The 19,337-nt window shown below is 36.2% G+C and overlaps 1 protein-coding gene across 1 annotated transcript in view; it reads left to right on the plus strand.

Annotated features, from left to right (window-relative positions):
- Positions 1-19,337, plus strand: part of LOC140339922 (dedicator of cytokinesis protein 1-like) — a 92,998-nt gene that overhangs the window by 1,278 nt on the left and 72,383 nt on the right. Inside the window, exons 2-3 of the mRNA XM_072424838.1 lie at positions 403-504; positions 1,565-1,659. Coding sequence (XP_072280939.1) covers positions 403-504; positions 1,565-1,659 — 197 coding nt within the window. The remainder of the gene's footprint in view (positions 1-402; positions 505-1,564; positions 1,660-19,337) is intronic.

Consider the following 19,337-nt stretch of genomic DNA (forward strand, 5'->3'; position numbering starts at 1 on the left):
TCAGCCCAGTTTAACTGATACCAATGATCTTTTTAGCTACTTTATACAGCCATTATTCTTCCTGATGACCAGAAATGTAGAAGGCATTCTTCCTATTGATCCACCACAGTAATATTCTGTGAGCTAAGTACTCTTTCGAAGATTTTCGCCATTTTAAATAAATAAATACATTTAAAAAAAAGTCAGTAACCCTATTTGTGTTATGTGAAAAATTCACTAAAAATTACAAATTAAAATTTCAAAATAAAAAAGGTTGAGAAACACTGCTCTAGATTGTTTACACTGAGTTCTGTACGTTCAACCATCTAAAGAGTTATTCCTATAATGGCACCTTTTTATATATAATCAGGTTTTGAATCCAAGATTGTAATTTTCATTGTATTTTTTTAATTTACATTATAGGGAAACTTTGTTGCCTCCATGACGGCGATTTTACGTCAGATGGAGGACTATCACTACAGTCATCTTATCAAAACACTCGGGAAAATGAGAACAGATGTGGTGGTAAGTGTTGAATTTCCTGTATGGTTTATGAACACATATACATTTATTTACAATATCTGTAAAGCAATATTGTAGCCTTAAATACATTGAAATATTTACAGTAACATGAGGTTTTGCAAGTATTGTAGTTTCTGTGTGACTTTTTTTGAGAGTTATGCATAGAAGTTCAAAATAAACCAGCAAGAAGTCAGTTTTTTTTTTTATATATTTTTATGACACGTGTCCACCTTTTTGAAGAATCACTGCATATGAAATCATATGGAAGGGCAAGAGCTTAGCCAGAGGTGGACTGGAGCAGCTGAATTATGGCAGATTATGATACGTTCCTACTGTGATTACATAAATGCAGAACACTCACAACTTTCTTTTTAATGACCTTTTATGTGTTCTTGCCTTCATCTAATATAAAGGTGAATTTGTTGAAAACAGATAAAAGCAGAGATGTTAATCTGGCCTTAATGATCCATAATGCCCTTGTGCATCCTGGCCTTTATTTTTTCAAATATGTGGAACCCATTCCTTCCATTATTTTTGAGTTGTGCAGTCCTCATATTTATACCTTTAAACTGCAGCCTGCATACAAAGAACATGTATGTAGGCTTTGTACATAAAATTTTCTAATATGATTGTTTTTTTCTTTTAACCAGTCAAATCGTAGTCTTTTTTTACATGGTTGACCATTTCAGCTTTGCTCAATGAAGCCTAAGGTTTACATAACTTAGTAGTTCTTGCTGAATGGGATTGATGGGGACAGCATAGTCTGAGGTCTTGGGAGGACTGTAGTGCTCTGAAAATCCTTTGTCTTGTCTTAATGCAGACCTTCCAGTTTATGTGATGGCTTCCTATTAGCTTCCCATACTTCCTCCCCCTTATTTGTTATACAATTACATTATTTTCTTTACCAGATACAATAGATTTAGTAGGCAATGTCACCGTAGGAAAAAAAAGTTGGTTACAGACAGGGCCATATGTAAGCAAAAAATTAAATTTGGGTTCTTTGATCTACAATTTTTAGCTCAGAGAGATTTTTTTTGTTTCATTAAAATGTTTTTTTTTGCAGGACTTTCTTATGGAAACATTCATTATGTTTAAGAATCTCATAGGAAAGAACGTGTACCCCTCAGACTGGATTATAATGAACATGATGCAGAACAAGTAAGTCCTGAATAAGAATGATTGCTTTTAATTGTGTTCTTGCAGTGCTTGTTTTGATATGAAAAATGTGTAAATGTACAATCATTTTTGCAATAGGTTTGAGCTTTATATCCACATGTATTATATTGCCAGGCAAACATAAGATGACCCTTCTTCTTTTTTTGCTTCCTTTTGCTGGTATTTTACTGTTCTCCAGATATCCTCATGCAGTATACAACTGTTATCACTCATGAGCTTTTTCAACACCTTTTTCTTATAGACTGATTTCACATCCTATCTGTATCTTTAGTTTCTAACATCTTTTTAATCAAAGGATTGTTTCAGGGACTTGAGTGACTGCCACATTATAATACAAGTCTGTACAAGATCTAGATGAACTGTGTTTTAAAGTCAACATCCTACCATAGCACCTATTCTTGTACATCATAGCCCTCTGTACTCTTGGTAGTGCCTAATAATCTATGTGTGCTGGCCCAACATCTCCATTCTTTTTTTTTCTGCTCAAAGAACCCAGCTTTAGGCTCCGACACTACCTGGGAATTGTTAGGCTTTGCCTATCAGAAAGGGCAATGTTCAGCTGTGGCAGAAATGTTTTGGATTCTTCTGCATGTATGTACAAGAATTATGATTCCTTCACTTCATGCCTGAAGCAGTAATCCCATCACAATTAACCTGATCATATTCATGTATACATTAAAATAAAAGACTTCAAAAAGATTATGCATTCTTTTTTAACTGGTGGACAACGTTCAATGCATACATATTATTCTAAGTGATGCTTAGATCTTTGGTATATTGGCATTTGAAAAGACAAAAGTCAGGCTTTACTATATATACTCTAAATGGACTTCCCTGGAGCCAGAATGTTTTATTAGCTACTATAAAGCCAATTTTTACTAGATACTGAATATTTAATTCCAAGCTTTAATGATATATATCTTCAGTGTGGTTACCCATTTGAAATACTGATGTGCCACATCTCTTTTTCTTTTCCAGTACAGTCTCCTATGTGATGTTTTTATGACCATGGAACAGTTTGCTGTCATTGAATTTATGTTAGTGGGAGTGTAGAGATTTGTTTTTGTTGATATTAACTCTAAACTGAATGGACCTGTCATATATAAGTGTCAGTCTGTGTGCACTCATCCTATTTATTACGCCACTATGTAATTGTCCCTGAATGTTGCTTGGTTTGCATTATGTTTGGATGATGTAAGAAGAGATTTAAACATTATTCCAATTAGTGTGGAGATAAAAATTTGGTCTACATTGGCGCTTTCCCCAGCGTGTCCGTACGCATGATTGAAACGACCATTCTTTCTGATAGCCAGTCATCAATCTAGAGTGTTTTGGGGTGTTGACGCAATTTGCATCATTTGGACAGTGTTAAAGAACTTTAAAATGTATCCTGACACCAATAAATGCTCCAAACACCCCTCTGAAATGATTGGGATCTTTATAAGCATTATGTGCTGTTGCAAGTGTTTGTGGGTTTTTTCTCCTGTGCTACATCTTCTCTGCCATATAGCTTGGATTAAAACACCTTTATAAATGCTTAAAATACAAACTCTGGGTGGGCAGTTATAAGCAGGGATTCTTATCCCTCCCTGCACTATCCAAAACGTAAAGTTTTGAGTATAGATCCGCTTGCAGAGTTTGGAGTTTGTATTACTTGGGGGAGGTGTGGTGGACTATGAGGATCCTAGGCAGAGGCTGTTATGCATCAGCAGACACCCCAACAATAATCGCAATTCATATAGTATATTATAAACAAATTGAGGAGGGGGTCCTTAAGTTAATTTTATCTCCATTATTAAGGAAAAAGAGATCTGCATTCTCAATTACCAATAACTGCTCTGACTGTCTCTGATGTCTCTGATATCCCCTGATGAAGGCCTCTGGCGAAACGCGTCAGGATAGAGATTTTTGAGCATTCATAATTGTTTCAACTTTTAGTCAAACCAGTTAATGTCCAGAAAGGAAGGCACATCCCTACTCTTGGTATAGTTAGGGTTGCCTCACCTAAAATTGTGTTTTAATTGTGTGTATTCACGACTGCAATAATTAAATGTATTGTCATTACTGTATTCACCAAATTTGTGCGAGAAATGTGGAATGTGGAAAATACACTGATCACTAATAGCCAAAGAAACCCCTGTCTACTTTTCTTCTTGATATTTTATCTCCATTATATTATTTTATATGTACTGTGTACTCAGAAAATATAAGCACTGACATTGAGATTTATAACACCTTTTCCAAATCAATAAATACTACATTTTAATAGTTCTCTCCATTTATGCCCAAAGGTTTTTGAGTGGTACTATTGTAGCTTAGAAGATACAAAATATATTTTAAGGATATTGCATCATTAAGCAGTTTTGCTAACAAGATATGGTATTGTATTATGTTAATTTTAGAAACCACAGATTTTTTTAAAAATTTTTTGCTAACTATGCAAACCAACCATATAGATTCGCCACCCTTCACTTAATGTTTTATTTATATTACTTCCCAATTAAAATCCAGGTACTGTGCCAAGACCTTAATTGAACCATTCTTTAGGACATAGGTTAGAACTCTGTAAGTATAGCAATTGCATCCTATGACAAATGACCAGGATGTTGCTTTGTATATACCGTAGTTTAGTTGTTTTTGTAAAAGAACCTTAAAGGGCAGGGTGCACGGTCCTGTTCAGTAAGCAAAGGGTAACATGCTCTGTAAAGTCACTTCTAATTAGAAGTCCGTACTCATGAATTGCTTTGTAAGGGCTCTTTCCCAATATTGTGCTGTGGTAACACTTTTACACAACATATCCCAACACACATCAAATGCATTGGTGCACTGTGTTGCCATGCATTGTTTTGTGCAGTGCTTCAAAAAGCACAGAATGCACAACTCTTCTGTGTGTTGCCATGTAATCAAAAGCCTTGCCTAAACCAGCTCAATCCAATGTGCATTTGTATGAGCATTTCATTGCCCAGCTATAGTGCAAACCCAGCCCAAAACTAAAATTAGCTTGACAAACTTTTTTGGGGGCGGGACAGAGAAAAGGGGAATCTGTCATTTTGTTCATTCTTGATTGGGTACCATCACCCACTGATATTTCTTTCCCGTACCCCCACCATACTAGTCACCTGTGTGAGTATGGAGTCTAAAGCCTGCATATCCTGGATGTTGTTTGTGGTTTTGTTGTTTTATATGTCTTCTTACATATGGTTCTCTCTCACCCACATGCAGTTATGGTTTTAGATAGCACAAAGCCCTATGTGAACATGTAGTGGAAATTGCAAATGGCCTGTATTCCAGCTCTCCGCATCCTCTGTCATTTGGGGTTCTGGAGCACATGGGGCGATTCCCCAGCTTGTTCCACTCTAATACCAGCCCAGCCCATCCTGAAAATAAAATTAGCCAAACAACTTGCAATCTGAATATGCAATCACTAATTTTTCTTATTTTGATCTACTGTAACTATCTAGTAAAAACCCTACCTAAACAATCCATGCAATTTTATATCTAGTCAGGTAGTCTCTTTTACTACAGATCTGTTAAATAGATCTAGAGACTGTTGAATCAGATGAATGGAGTAATAAGGAACGGAGGTGTTGGTGCCTTATCTGTAAAACCTGTCACTTTGCCTAATTTGGGCTACGTGACAAAATCCATTTCATGAAAGAAAAATAAACACTAATTTACCAGTTATTTGCCAACCTTTAGCATTAGATCTTTCTAATTTATATGTCAGCAGACACTGTAATTCAGGTTAGAATTTTAATGTCAAAGCTTTTTCTATCTTTATGTAGGAATATTCCTTTTTGTTTTTTAACCCTTCCCTGTCTTCTATATGTTATAAAAAAAATGTAGATTCAGTTAGATAATCCTGTCAATGAATTCTGAAAGTTTTAGGAAGCATCTCACACTGATGCTGTTGTCTCAAGCCCAAAGCCTTTCAACCTAAGGCCTTACATAATTTTTTTCTCAGTAATTGTTGGAAGGTACCTAAATTGTTTGTAATACAGTAATTTACAACAAAGGTTCTGTGAGGACAACTGCCAATAGGTCCATATTGTGTAAGGGCCCAGACATGACTTCCTTAAACTCAGTTTGGCATTGTTAGCTTCCATATTGTTATTCTCGCTTTTGCTGCTCGTCATGCGAGGCTACAGAATGCCCTTGCAGGTATATGTGAAATGTTACCTGTCCTTATTGGCCTCCTTTTGCAAATGTAAATTAACTCGTAATTCCTCTTGGAGGAAGCATTCAGCAAATCAGATTGTTTAAAAAGTCAGAATTCCTTATCTATACCTTTTCTAGGTCAGCAGTTTAACATTTCCAAGGGGATCTACATTACCATTTTCAGGAGTAATAATCAATAATGGCAGACTACATATATCCAGTAGCGGCAAGTCTTTTTATTTTGATAAACACCCCCTTCCTGCCTCCTTAGAACCAGAACTTGTTTTCAAACAACCTCATTTCTGATAACGGTGTAAAACTTATGCTATTGCATTTGAATGCTTCTGCTTAAACAGAATTGCGTCTTAGACTCCCTGCTCTTTTAGCATTGTGAAATGTAACACGGCAGCTATGCCCCACACGTATTAAGCTTGCAAATTCCAAATAACCGGTGTAGAAAACAAATTGCTATAGTCATATGTTGCTTGTTTCCAGCCTTGCAGAGTCATGATAATGAATATTGATGCAATGTTTGTTGTCATACATCATTAACAACAATAGTTTTTTGAAGAAAAGCATATTTTCCAAGCCTTGACGACACCGGTGATTTATGAGACCTACAACAAAGCTACTTCCTTCAAGCAGCGCTGATTATGGAGCCCAAGAGCAAACTGCAGATGTGCCAGTGTTAACAGTGGGGCTTATTAAGTGAGAGCTGCTATATTATTAAAAAAATTGTTTATATTTAAACAGCAAGTCCTCCATTACTGGTAATAGAGATGTCATTTATAGGTGAATACTTTGAAGCCGGTAGGTTTGACTGGTAGGTACTTCAAAAATTCAGCCAGAATTCTTGCTAGATTTTTCAGCTGGTAAAAAAAAAATCTTTATAAAAAAAACTCAAGGGATTAATGTGGTATCCTTGTATATATCTTATTGTGAATAATTTATAATTATGTAATATTTTAAACACCTATATATAAAGGGGATGACAGCCCCCCACACACCTCTTTTGGCTTCCTACAGGCAGCTGCTGGTTCCTTAGTCGTGTGGCTGTCCTTCATATTGAAGCCTTTACCTTTGGGCCTGACCTGTTGTAATGTGCATGCCGATGCAATCTGCTGACCGAAAAAAAGGACTGGGACATAGGCAAGATCCAGCATGTGGGGTCACTAGGCTGCATGTATAACTTTTGCTTGGTGGACCATATCTATACCTGGGCCAAAAAGTTCTGGCTGTTACAGGCTTCTCAACTTGTCCTTCTGACTGCTAATTTGTGCATGACGCTACTCTATCTATAGGTCATTATTTTGTTTGCCTCCTCCTACTCTACTGCCTGAATGCACCCTGCCATGACCTATTCCAGTATTGACTATGTAGTTGCCTAATAATATGCCTAGTTTGGTTGGTCGTCAGCTTTTATCACTAGGTCAGATATGAGGGTCCATGAAATGGGATTGTCAAGTATTTGGAACCATACCTTCATGCAGGAGTTCCTGGACAAGAACACTTCTTAAAGTTTCTGAATTAAGACTCTAACACATTAAAGTTTCTGTACAAGCTCATTACCTTGGTGTTGCCAAGATCAGGTCACTTGGAAGGTCCATAGAACTGCATTATTTTATATTTAGATATTTTATACATTTAGGCAGCTCCACTTGTTTCTCATAAATAATTATGAATAATCTACAATACTGTTTTAGCTTTCTTAAATGTATTTAGTTTTTTATACCCAGGTCTCCAGACATAACAAACACATATTCGCTATTGGAAAGAATATGTTAGCTAATAAATGTGAGGTTATTTTTAAGCAGACTACTGAACGTTCACATACAATTAATTTACTTCTTTAATCTTTACTGCTTTCATATTTCAGTTGCTTCTCACAGGGAATAATGAATACACATTTTTCTTCTAATGCACAATGTACAATTGTAACAAAACCTTAAGATGTTTTTCAAGAACGGAAGAAAAAAAAAAAATCAATCTCCCCTTTAGTTTTCTCTCAAATTGTCAATTGCGTCTCCTGCATGTTAACCTACTTCCATCCTTTGGGGGACTGCGTCTATGCACTGCTTTTATTTTACTGATTGATGATGACAAAATGCAAACTTTTTGTTCTTATTCATAGTAAAAGTCTCTGTAAAACTGTACCCAAACATAAGTTGTTCATGCAGATTTATACTGAAGTGTCCCTCGGGAAAAAAAATGGAACAGGTAAAGGCTTGTCCATTGCAAATGATATTTTAGTTATTTATGGATGTCAGCAGGATTACCATTTTCCGATCTGGATCAGGATGATCTTTCTTTAGCTCTACTGGGGAGATATTTCATCATAGTATTGCCCAGCTGCTTGCGACCATTATTACTTGGTTTTGCTTTTGGATTTCGTTTTCGCAAGGAAAGCCAGGACTGAACATGCTGAGGTCATTTTGCATATGCATTTCAAAAGAGTTTCCCATTGAGATCCCTGTGCATTTAATTCTATTCTTATTTAATTCTTTTTTTTGTAAAATGCTGTTTGATTGCCATGTTTATCAATACACTTCCAATACGTCCTCATTTGCCTTTTATATCGATTATATTCCTGTGTTACTTAGAGTTTGGGCAAGGTTGCACGACTGCTTTTTGTTCCTTTCTCTGACTACAGCAAATGGCAATTGGTAGTGGGAGTAGATAAAGTAAAAAAAGGGCATTTTACCCTTGTTTTGTCAAATAAATAATCTTTGCAAATGGAATTTGCTGTGTGATTCTTTTGCAGCAAATCCGCAAACCCAAGATGTCTTCTAGTTTTTAGGGCAGGAGTGTAGTCACATGGGTCGCCGTAATTCCATTCATTGGTGACTGAGGAGCACTTTACCCGCAAGTAATGTACCAGGCCTCCTTTTTTGCAACTTTGTGTGCAGAGACCTAAATTTCAACTTAAGGTAAAATACCATTTAAAAATGTTCTGCTTTGCATATTCCTCCTTATTAGCTTACCAGTGATGGCCATCAGCATTTATCTATGAGGTTACCTAATTATAAGATGAGTTAGAATTCAGTTCTGAAAGCATTTATTTATTTATTTTTATTTTAAATATGGAGCATGTGAAGTTTAGGGACTTATTCATACTAACTAGCACTTTTACAGTGTTCTCCCTAGCCTCTTCTAGCCAGGCACCCCATCTTTTCATGAACCACTTAAAAACAGCCAGGTAAAGTCACAATACAAGAGCTGACACCTGTCTACAGCTTCCTCCCACCCAGCCTAAAGATTCTGGAGAGAATACCTAAAAATCTCCACTATATCACATTCTGTACAGAATGCAAAATATTTTGCATTTTTAGGTTACATCTGACTAACACCTTCCTGGCACTTTACCAGTTTCAGAATTTTAGAATACTGAATCTGTTATTTCACTATTAACTATTATGCTTTTATCATTACTTTGCAAATCAGGTGAAATCAGGCTTTACATTTTGCAAAATACAATTCTGTAATACACAGAATGTTAAACATTTAGAACATTGCAATGGTATTGTGCCAGCCAGGTAAATGCTGCAGTCGGCAGTACTAATGCAGTTCTTCACTGAAATAAGATATTCTGTTCAGCCCTCAATTCCATTTGGCTTTGATATGCATGCTTTACAAAATGACAAAGCATTTCTTTTTTCATTGTTTTACCTTTCGGTTGTTGCTTTTGAACCTCGGCTAAAAATGGATTTATTTGATTTTTTTTGGTACAAAACCAAAACCCCACCTCAGCTTGCATTTCACAAAGCAATACCTAATTATTACTTCAAGGCAACTAACCTAGGCATTGTACATGTGTGTTATAAAGCAATATCACTGCATACTTTTTAACACTGGTATTCTATTAGGACCCATACTGAAGTCCCTACACCCTTCACGTTTAATCGTAAAGAAAGAAAATCCCCAAACTATGTAAAATGTTGATCATATTTTAAATGATGTTCATCATTGTTGCATTGTGTTCAGTGTGATCATTATTCTCCATCTGCCTGGAGTTTCAAAAATGTTCTATTCATGTACAGTGCTCTTCACCTATCTCTAATAACTTTACATGCTTGACAGTACCCTCTTTGATGACCTTTTCATAGTGTGGAGCCACCACAGACCTACCCACAAGGTTTAGTTTTGCTGTACATGTACCTTGGCTTGCTTTTCCAGCATTGGTTTAGCCTTGATAACTGAACGCCTTAATTGTAATAAAAATAATAAAAACCACATAAAAAAGTATTCTTTCCAGGTTCCTCTTCTTCCATTTCTAGTGTAACATTTCATATGTAGGTTAATCAAATCCAAACTTATTTTAAATCAATCAAATTAACCAAGTATGATGAAGTCTTAATCTAAAATGTGTGCATCCTCCAAAAAGATGAATTTTACTAATGAAATCCTTTGGGCTTTAATTAAGATTGTTTGTTGTTTAGCGGCAGCTAATAAACAAAGCATATTTCAGGTGTAGACCTTCATACTCGAGATCAATTAAAACCTGTATTCTGTAGGCATGAAATTGGCTCTTTTATAAACTACTTTTCTGACGATACCAATTAGTTTTGCTTTTATACGTAAATGAAATGCCTGGAGATTGAGTAATTATTCTGGTGTATGTAGTTTTACCAAAGCGCAAATGAAAAAAAAATTTGCAGCCTCTGTTTCGTGGATTCCACTGGTGACCATAGAGTGTGCGTTTTGTAAAGTGTACTATATATAAACTCTCAGTATTGGCTAGCACTCACGTCTGCACTCAACCGTTCAATAATTCATGCTTTGATTTCTGGTAGATTCAACACTGATGTGTCCTGCTGGGGCTATTGAGTCAGTTAATGGCATGGCTAGTTTTTTTTGTTTTTTTTAGAAATTTCTGTGCATAAAGTTGAGTGGATCTATCATATTAGGGTTAGCCATGTTGGCCTTTACATCTAAAGGTGCTATACTTGCCTTGTAAGCTTTTTAAAAATGTAAGGACCAAAGGGCTGTATTGTGGAAAATGTTTTAGAATGATTTGCTTGGCTTTAATGAAAAATTGGCTTTGTCTGGAAGCAATTCACTTGCGCCAATATTTCTTAGTTTGCACACTGGACATTTTTGCACCCAGCACATGTTTTGGGTTTAAAAGAAATAATAATTCTTGTTTAACATACCAACCAACCAGATTCTGTCTTTCTTATTCCAGGACAACTTTGTGAAAGTCATAATTGAACTTATATTAGTTAAACACAAGGTTTTTTTTAACAATTTAACAACAATGGAGTTTTGCATGCTGTGACCACATTGGTACCTAACAGGAGTATTTTCCTCTTTCCTATCTTTGACCATACAAAATTTAGGCTTGAATGGCTGTAGTTGTTCCTAGAGAAGTGACTAAGTTTCTTAGTCTAACTCAGCCTTTTTCTGCTTATTAACATGAGAGTGTTGTAATAACTTTTAGGTCCCCAAGGAACTCTTGCTCTAAGTACTACATTCACAGTTTAAAGTATATTAGTGTGGTGGTCAGTGGAAAGAATGCCCCTTTACATTGCTGGCCAACGAGAATAAAATGTCAGATAGAAAAGAAGATAGGAAATCCCTGTCTAGCAGATTACATCAGAATGGTAGTTACAGTTAGGTCCATAAATATTTGGCCAGAGACAACTTTTTTCTAGTTTTGGTTCTGTACATTACCACAATTAATTTTTAAATGAAACAAATCGGATGCAGTTGAACTGCAGACTTTCAGCTTTAATTTAGTGGGTTGAACAAAAAGATTGCATAAAAATGTGAGGAACTCAAGCCCTTTTTTTTTTTTTTAACATAATCACTTCATTTCATCATTTCAGGGGCTAGTGAGGGCAATATAAATATATATATATTATACACACACACACACACACACACAAGTTCTGCCAAGAGTCTTTATTGGTCCTGGCTGGTTTGGAAAGCTGGAAACAAGTGGATGTCACTACAATTAAGTTGTATTTCTAATATTTTACCTTGAAAAATCACTTTTGCATATTTAGTTAGCTGTTTGTTATACCTTGTTTAATGTTTTTCTAATCTTCATTTTTTTATTGATAGCCCCAGAAGTGTAGATGGTGTTATTAAGCTAGCTGTATATGTGAATGTCTGTGTTGGAAACGGCACACAGCTACTTGAAGCCAGTAGGTCGACTAGAAAAATTGCAAGATGTTTAATTTAGTGGGTTGATGAATGTGCTTATGACATAGAACTCCTAAATGTCTGGAGGTTATGGTAGCATTGATGTCTATTTTCAGCACATCTCCTGCCTGTGAAAAGGGCAGAATATGTAAATAAAAGATGAGCAGAAATGTGTAAATGCTGCAAATTGTGTGAAGCACATCTGTTTACAATATATTGTGTGCTGTAGAACACCAAATAGACTACATAGAACTGGGAAAATGGATATGAAGATTGTTTCCTCCCAGGAGTTGTTAAGCTATAGCATTGTTGTGACCCACAACGCCACTGGAAGATTTGCTATCCATGCACATTTATTAAGGAGTGCAAGGAGCAATAATGATGTACAGATTGAAGGATTCCAAAGCAACCAATCGCATATTACATTAAATCAGCAAAGAGTAAACAAAGCAATTATTAGAAGATGCATTTAGTTTATCTGCTTGTATTTTGTATAGTGCTTTGCCTTATTAATGGATTTGGCTCCTTGCAATTTCTATGTGTACTGGTAGCTTAACAACATTATAATTGGAACTTGTGTATTAAGACTTTTCTTGTCAGAGTAGTCGGTGGGTAAGAGGAAAAAAAAACAATCTGGGTTCCTCTTTCTGGAAAAACACGTTTGTATCGGTAAACTTTGTAAAGGTTTTGCCGCTCAAACCCCTTATTTATTTTGCTAGCACCCCTTTTACTTTTCCTGACTAAGTCTTAGCTAATGCCACAATCTATATTGCTCCAGAGGTTGACAGAGGTTCCGTGAGCCATGGGCAATTTCTCCCTCTCAGGGCAGTTTTACTGACACCGATGATTTTTTTCTGTAAAGTTAGCATTCCTCCAATGGCCACCAGTGTTTGGGGTATTCTTCACACTGACCACTGGACTATTGTAGTTCCCTAACCCTGGAAGTTAATTCAAGTGTTCCCCATGTTAAAAAGGTTAATAAAAGCTGGCGTAGGCTGATGGTGGAGATGAAGAGGTGGTGACACCATTGTGTTAGTCATGTAACAGTGTTTAGCCCTAGCAACTTGTTGCTAAACCTAACCACTGTCTTAGCCAGAAGTTGTCTGTTCCTCCTTACCCAGACGTGCGGAGTATTGCCACCACCTGTGAAATGAAGAAGCAATGGATCTGTCAAGGTGAGTATGAGTAGTTGAGGAGGGTGATTGGAGCTCCTAGAGTGAGAACATTATCTTGCTATGAGTATGAAGATCCAGCATTGTTACCCTGAAATATGCCGTAGCATAGATCAGGATCTTCCTTGTTTTTTTGCAACAAATTTGAGCTGCAATTGAAAGGCCATCTTGAGCACAATAAAAAAAATATCATAAATTATTATCAGTATCTTCTCTTATTAAAACAAACTATATCTTGTTAGACCAGAGATATTGTTTTAAATTCTATTTAAATGCAAACATTTTTATATGGACTCCCTCTTTTCCTATTAAAAATATTATTTATCCATAAACTGCAGAAATCAGTGGCAAGTAAATTCCCCTGTGTTATATTCAAATGTGTCCTACTTTACCTGTTAGTTTTAGGTTTTAATGCTATTACTCCATTCACTGAAGAATTCAGAATAACTGCATTGGCATTGGTCCGCATGTTAGAAGGTGGGGGTTCTAGCAGAGTGATATGGCAGCCTTGTCCATTCCCTGGCTCTGAGCAGCCAAAACACCTAACTCATCTCACATCAAATAAGGAATTTCTTTTTAAGTGCCCTTTATTACTTTAATTCATCTCATGCATAAGGGCAGAAGTGGACGACCTTCAGCAGTAATAACAATAATAGTCCTTGGTATAAAGTTCATCTTTCTCATTAATGAAGAATTTACTTTACTTTAAGTGCTGGTCATTTTGACACTCTTTATTGTTGAAAAGCAAATTGCATAAACTCAAATGCCCCTTGGATTTTCTTTTCTTCTGATCTGAGCTGTTCATATTCTTTGGAACTTTATTTCACAAAATAAAAATGATGATGACAGTCTAATATGTATTGTACTATTATTATTCTCTAAGTTGAGGGGTAAATGTCCATTATTTTGTCCTCAAACATTCTGTTATCTAACCAATGGAGAATTGTTGTGTGCAATCTTGATAGGATTGATCGACTGAAATAAAAGCTTTCATTATCTTTTCATCTAACTTAATTGGTGTGACATTATAGTAATGCCTTTTGTAACCTCATTTAAAATTTGTTATCAATCGCAGCATTCTTAAACCTTCTGAAATTAGCCGAGCCTTCATTGCACATGGCGTTTTCAGAATTGCATGACTGAAGATTTTATTATCGCCAAGGCTTTTAGATTGCACTGCAATTCTGTCTGATTTTGTAATCTGAGAAAAACAAGGTTTTCTGTAGACTGTCTAATCACAGAACAATAATAAGCTCCAGTGCCTCTTTTACACCTCCCATCAGATTAGCGGTCAGCCCGGAAACCGCATGTGGCTCAAACTTGATTTATGCAGTAAAAAAGAAAATTTCTGGCAAAGGCAAGTAGGGAATTTATTTTGAGTGGTAATTGCCTTAAATAATTAAAGCACATGGCTAAATACACTGATAAAATACATATCTTAATGTGTTTATTTAGCTTTTGTGTTGCGGTCCATCCATTTGTAAGATTTACACAACTCTTCCACATTGAAAAACCTGGTCTGATAGAAGAGGAGAAAACAACACTAGGTCAAATTCTGTTACTTAAAAACCCTTTGCATTTCTATTTAGTATTATTATTACAAAGCTGAAAAACCCTGCCCAGCAAAAGAGCTGAAATTGATACCAGGCAAATTCTTGTATCTGAAACTGTGTTTTTGTTCATTATTATCATTACAAAGCTGCATTACAGTGTATGTGTAGGTATTATTTTTATAGTTTTGGATAGAAGAAAAAATAAGGTTAGACTCTTTGTCAAGTTTTGATTAGTCTGTCCCCTCACCAAGGAGATTTACTTTTCAAGACAGAAAGTAAGGTAGCATTCTAGAAAAAGGTTGGGTGAAATCCTTCAGTGTAGAGTTCTCATTATAATTGGAAAATCCATACACCTTTGAAGAGATTTCCTTTCTATGCTGCAGCATCATGACAGAAAGTAAATGGAAATCTCTCTATTGGGACATATATGTAAAAAGAAAATGATAGCAGTTTTTACCCTTCTCTACTTTACCTAGAACTACAAGGTGAAGTTTTGGATTTACATACAGTTTAATTTGAATGTTTCTATCTCTGTCAGTTGTTCTGCTTTAATATAGGATTAATATATAGGATTTATATATATAGGATATAGGAATATAATATAGGATTAATATAGGATTTTAGGATCCCCTCTAAACCAAAAGGGAGTGAGACTTTCACTGTAACTTTGGTTGTCCACATGCCGTTGCATCCAGACTTTTATTAGATATAGATTTTTTTGTAAGGAGAGTACCAAGGTTATTGTTACGACAATGCCGGGAGGCCCAAAGAACCTACCTAACCATGTACATATAAATTGCTCCAAATTGTGCAAATGCTTTACTAAATTACTGGTATGGAACAGAGAATACATAATTTGCAAAATTAAAAGGGTAGTTCCGGAAGAATTTAGGTTTGCTTGTTAACTATAGGAAAAATTACAGGGGGTTGGGATCCTCGTTGTATTGGATTGTAGGTACTGGTGGAACCTTAGAGACATGGACTGCTGTGGAGGTAAGTATAGTAAAACTATTTTTCTAAGAGACCAGGGATGTGTACAGCTGGCTTTTAGGTTCTATGGGGTGGGATTTTTGAGTCATTAATCAAAGTGTGTGTGTGTAGGTTTGGGTGTTACCAGAAATCCAAGGCTTTTACTTAGTGGATGAAAAAGTCTTTTCAGATGGGATACAATCTCTGCATTGTAATTTTCTTATAATTCAATGCTCTATTAACTCTTTTTGCCCTTGTTAAGTTTTGTAACAAGGTTCAGTATCCCCAATGCTGCCAATAAGAGACTATTGGCTTCAGGAAACTTCTGAACTTCCGTCATATAGGACCGATTACTTTAAGTCAGTGTACATCATTTTTCTTTGTGTTGTGTTAAGTAAGCACCTTTGTGTACTGCAGAGTTCCATTATTTTTCTAATTGCATGGAAGTCAGTGAGTGAACCTGTCAGAGGACGGTAAGAGACCTTTAATAGAACACTTGTCTCAATCACTGGATTCCCTGGGCTGTACTCAGTGCAGTAGAGCATCCGAGCTCCCACTGATTATGATTATGTGTTTGAAAAATGATTTGGTTTAAGTATCAAGTGTAGGAAGATTGCTTGTTATTAATAGCTCAGTAACTTAAACCCCCTATTTAACATTTCCTGTGATGCTGACTTTTATCTGTATCTAATCCAACACCACAGGTGCATGTTTAACATGAATAAAGAGACAAAGGTTTTCCTTTCTGGTAAATGGCCACTCCATTTACCTACAAATGTATTGGCTTGGTTTTAAAGGTCGAATCTAGCCCAATGTTTGGGAAAATGTAGGTACATCTTTTTATCTGAAAGTAGGAATACTGCTCCATGTTTTCACACATTTAAGTGCATTGTGGGGGGTTGACAAATGCCTCCTGCACGCCACCATGCTTACCAATGTTCTGCTCTGTTAGGTCAACGTCTGTTTTCTCTCTGATACCCACTTAACATTTCTGATTTGTACAGGGGAGCTCATATCACTTTTTCCCCAAGTACAAATACAGTTACAATAATATCTTAAATATTTATTCAGATATTATTTACATCAGGCTGATTTCCTTTACACCTAATCTAAAATTCATTAAAGACATTCACATTTTTATGTGAACATTAAAAATCAATAAAAGGAAACAAGTCAGTCACTGAGCTGTTAAGATCCAGGAAGCAATACAACTTTGCTTAAAAGGAACATATCGATGCAGAAAGATAGAAGCTTCTGTTGCTGGCTTTGTTTATTTATTTTAAAGATATAGGCTCCCTGGCGGCCATTCCAAACCTAAATGTGCTATATATTTAGTGAAAGAACTGAAACGAGCATACAGTTTATTCACATTGCCTGAGACTTTATATGGAGATGAATTTAGGTCTATGCTTGCTTTATTATAAATTTGCATAATGCAGATTGACAATCAAAACCCAGTAACCTCTGGACCGAAGGTGGGCTTGATTTTTTGAAAATTACGGATTTTTTTTATATACTTACCTCCACACACAGGCAGCCTTCCTCTCGCAGCACCCGCGGACAATTCTGAAGGATCCGGATTATTGATGGCTGGATTTTCGATTGGCAACCTGTATATTTTACATTTTTTATTTTAAAGGAAACTAAACTATTATTGTATGTATTATTATTTTATCTTAAGCTATCGCCAAATAAACAGGCTCATGTTAGAAATACAAAAATTGATCTGGTCAAAAGGGTTGTACAGGTACCAGAGCTAAAGTTGTTAAACCGGAACTAAACTAAAAATAAAAAAAATCACACTTGCCTTTAATCCCGCAGATCCGTCGATGGCTCTGGTTCTTCCCACAATCCGGTCCGGCGTCATCCTAAAATTCTCCTTCGTCCTGGCGCAGAGGAAGCGGTGGGCACCGCCATTTTGTGTCTTCTCTTTTGTCTTGCCTTTTTGCTACGTAGCCCGATCTCGCACTGCACAGGCGCGAGATCGGGTGACGTAGGCGCAGAAGGAGCAGCCAGTGTCTCCCAGGATGTATTACGTAGGTATCCCAGGAGGCTCTGGGCAGTGCTGCACCTAGTTATTTTTATTTAAAAAAATTTTTTTTACTTTATTTAGAAGGGTTGTCTAACGTTCTATATAAAGTAGAAAATGTTGAGTTTAGAACTACTGTAAAGTTAAAGAAAAAAAAAAATACTTAGTGGTCCTATCATACCTGGCCCCTGTGCTTTATGTCTTTTAGGTGGTTCTCCTGAATAGGGAACAACTTGAACAGAGAAACCTGGGGGCAGAGCTAATTCCACCAGTAAAATCTGCTCCCTGTGGTAATGTAAGATCTTGTTATTACAGTACCAGAGCAGTGATATTGCATACTTTATCATCACTAATGTAAAGGAAGCCTGCTGTTGTCACCAACACGACACTGACAGACCACTATGCGGAGATACAAGTCTGGCTTCCAGATTAATGGTATTAATTAGACTTTACTGGAATAATGCTGCTTTAAAAAAAATACAGATCAATACTTAAGTCATTTGAATAGCAAGTAAAACATTCAATTTTCGCTGTAATACATTTCTGCTTTGCGCAGGCCATCTGGATCTCATTTGGAACGCCTGGGATATGCAATACAGCAATTCAAATATTCAACACATTGCATTAGTCCAGCTTCAGGCCAAAGCATGTCACTAGTTTTTCTTAATCTCCATTATTTATTACTGATAGTTAAAATTCCAAAATACATTCATTGCACACATTTGAAGTAGTTAGCTTTTTATAGATGTCATTTTTGTCCTCTTTAGAGATATAGGCAGTACAGATTTATTACCTGTTCTGTTTCTTCATTTGAGTTGTTTAGATCCGAATCATTTTAGTATGTAATCTGTCATTTTTAAACTGACTTATTTTTTATATAAAGTCTTTGTAGAACGCAGCACCATAACCATCACATTTGCCGTTTCTCAAGTCAACATAAAGCAGATTTGACTTTTTTTTCCATACTTGCCTTTTCTAGCATCAAAACTTTTTTTTTGTAGAATTTCAATCCTTGAATACTTTGTGGGATTTGCATGGTGTTAAATACAATCACTTTGCAAGCACACCTAAATAATTACAAAAAACAAATGAGATGCTTGGTGCCTAATATTTTAAACCTAATGTGCGGATGATCCAGCTTATCTCCTTTCTCTCATGCTGTCTTGACTTTTGTACTTTAAAAATACTGTTGAAAACACTCCAAAGGGATGTTAAGATTCCAGCAAGTATATTAAAACATCAAATCACCAAGCAGTCATCAATGAAGTGCTTTCAAGTGCTACTGAAGATTTTCAAGATGATTTGTTGAAAGCAGGAAACATGATCAGGAGTAAGGATCTGAGCGACTCTGACAAAGACTAAATAGTGATCGCAAGTTAATTGGGTTGTAACATGTACAAAATGGCAGGTCTTACGAGGAGGTTCCAGTTTGCAGTGGTTAGTACCTGCCAAAAATGAACAACTGGTCAATCCCAAGAAAGGGGGTCATGCGTACCCAAGGCTTATTGATGTGTGGGTGGTCACCCAGTGATTGGAATGGCTGTTGAAAAACATAATGTTTGCCATAGGATAAAGGTGTCAGAACACACAGTTTTGCATCTGTTATACCATAGGGCAGATGCCATTCTGACACCT

Source organism: Pyxicephalus adspersus, chromosome 10 (genome assembly GCF_032062135.1).
Source record: "Pyxicephalus adspersus chromosome 10, UCB_Pads_2.0, whole genome shotgun sequence".
Lineage (NCBI taxonomy): Eukaryota > Metazoa > Chordata > Amphibia > Anura > Pyxicephalidae > Pyxicephalus > Pyxicephalus adspersus.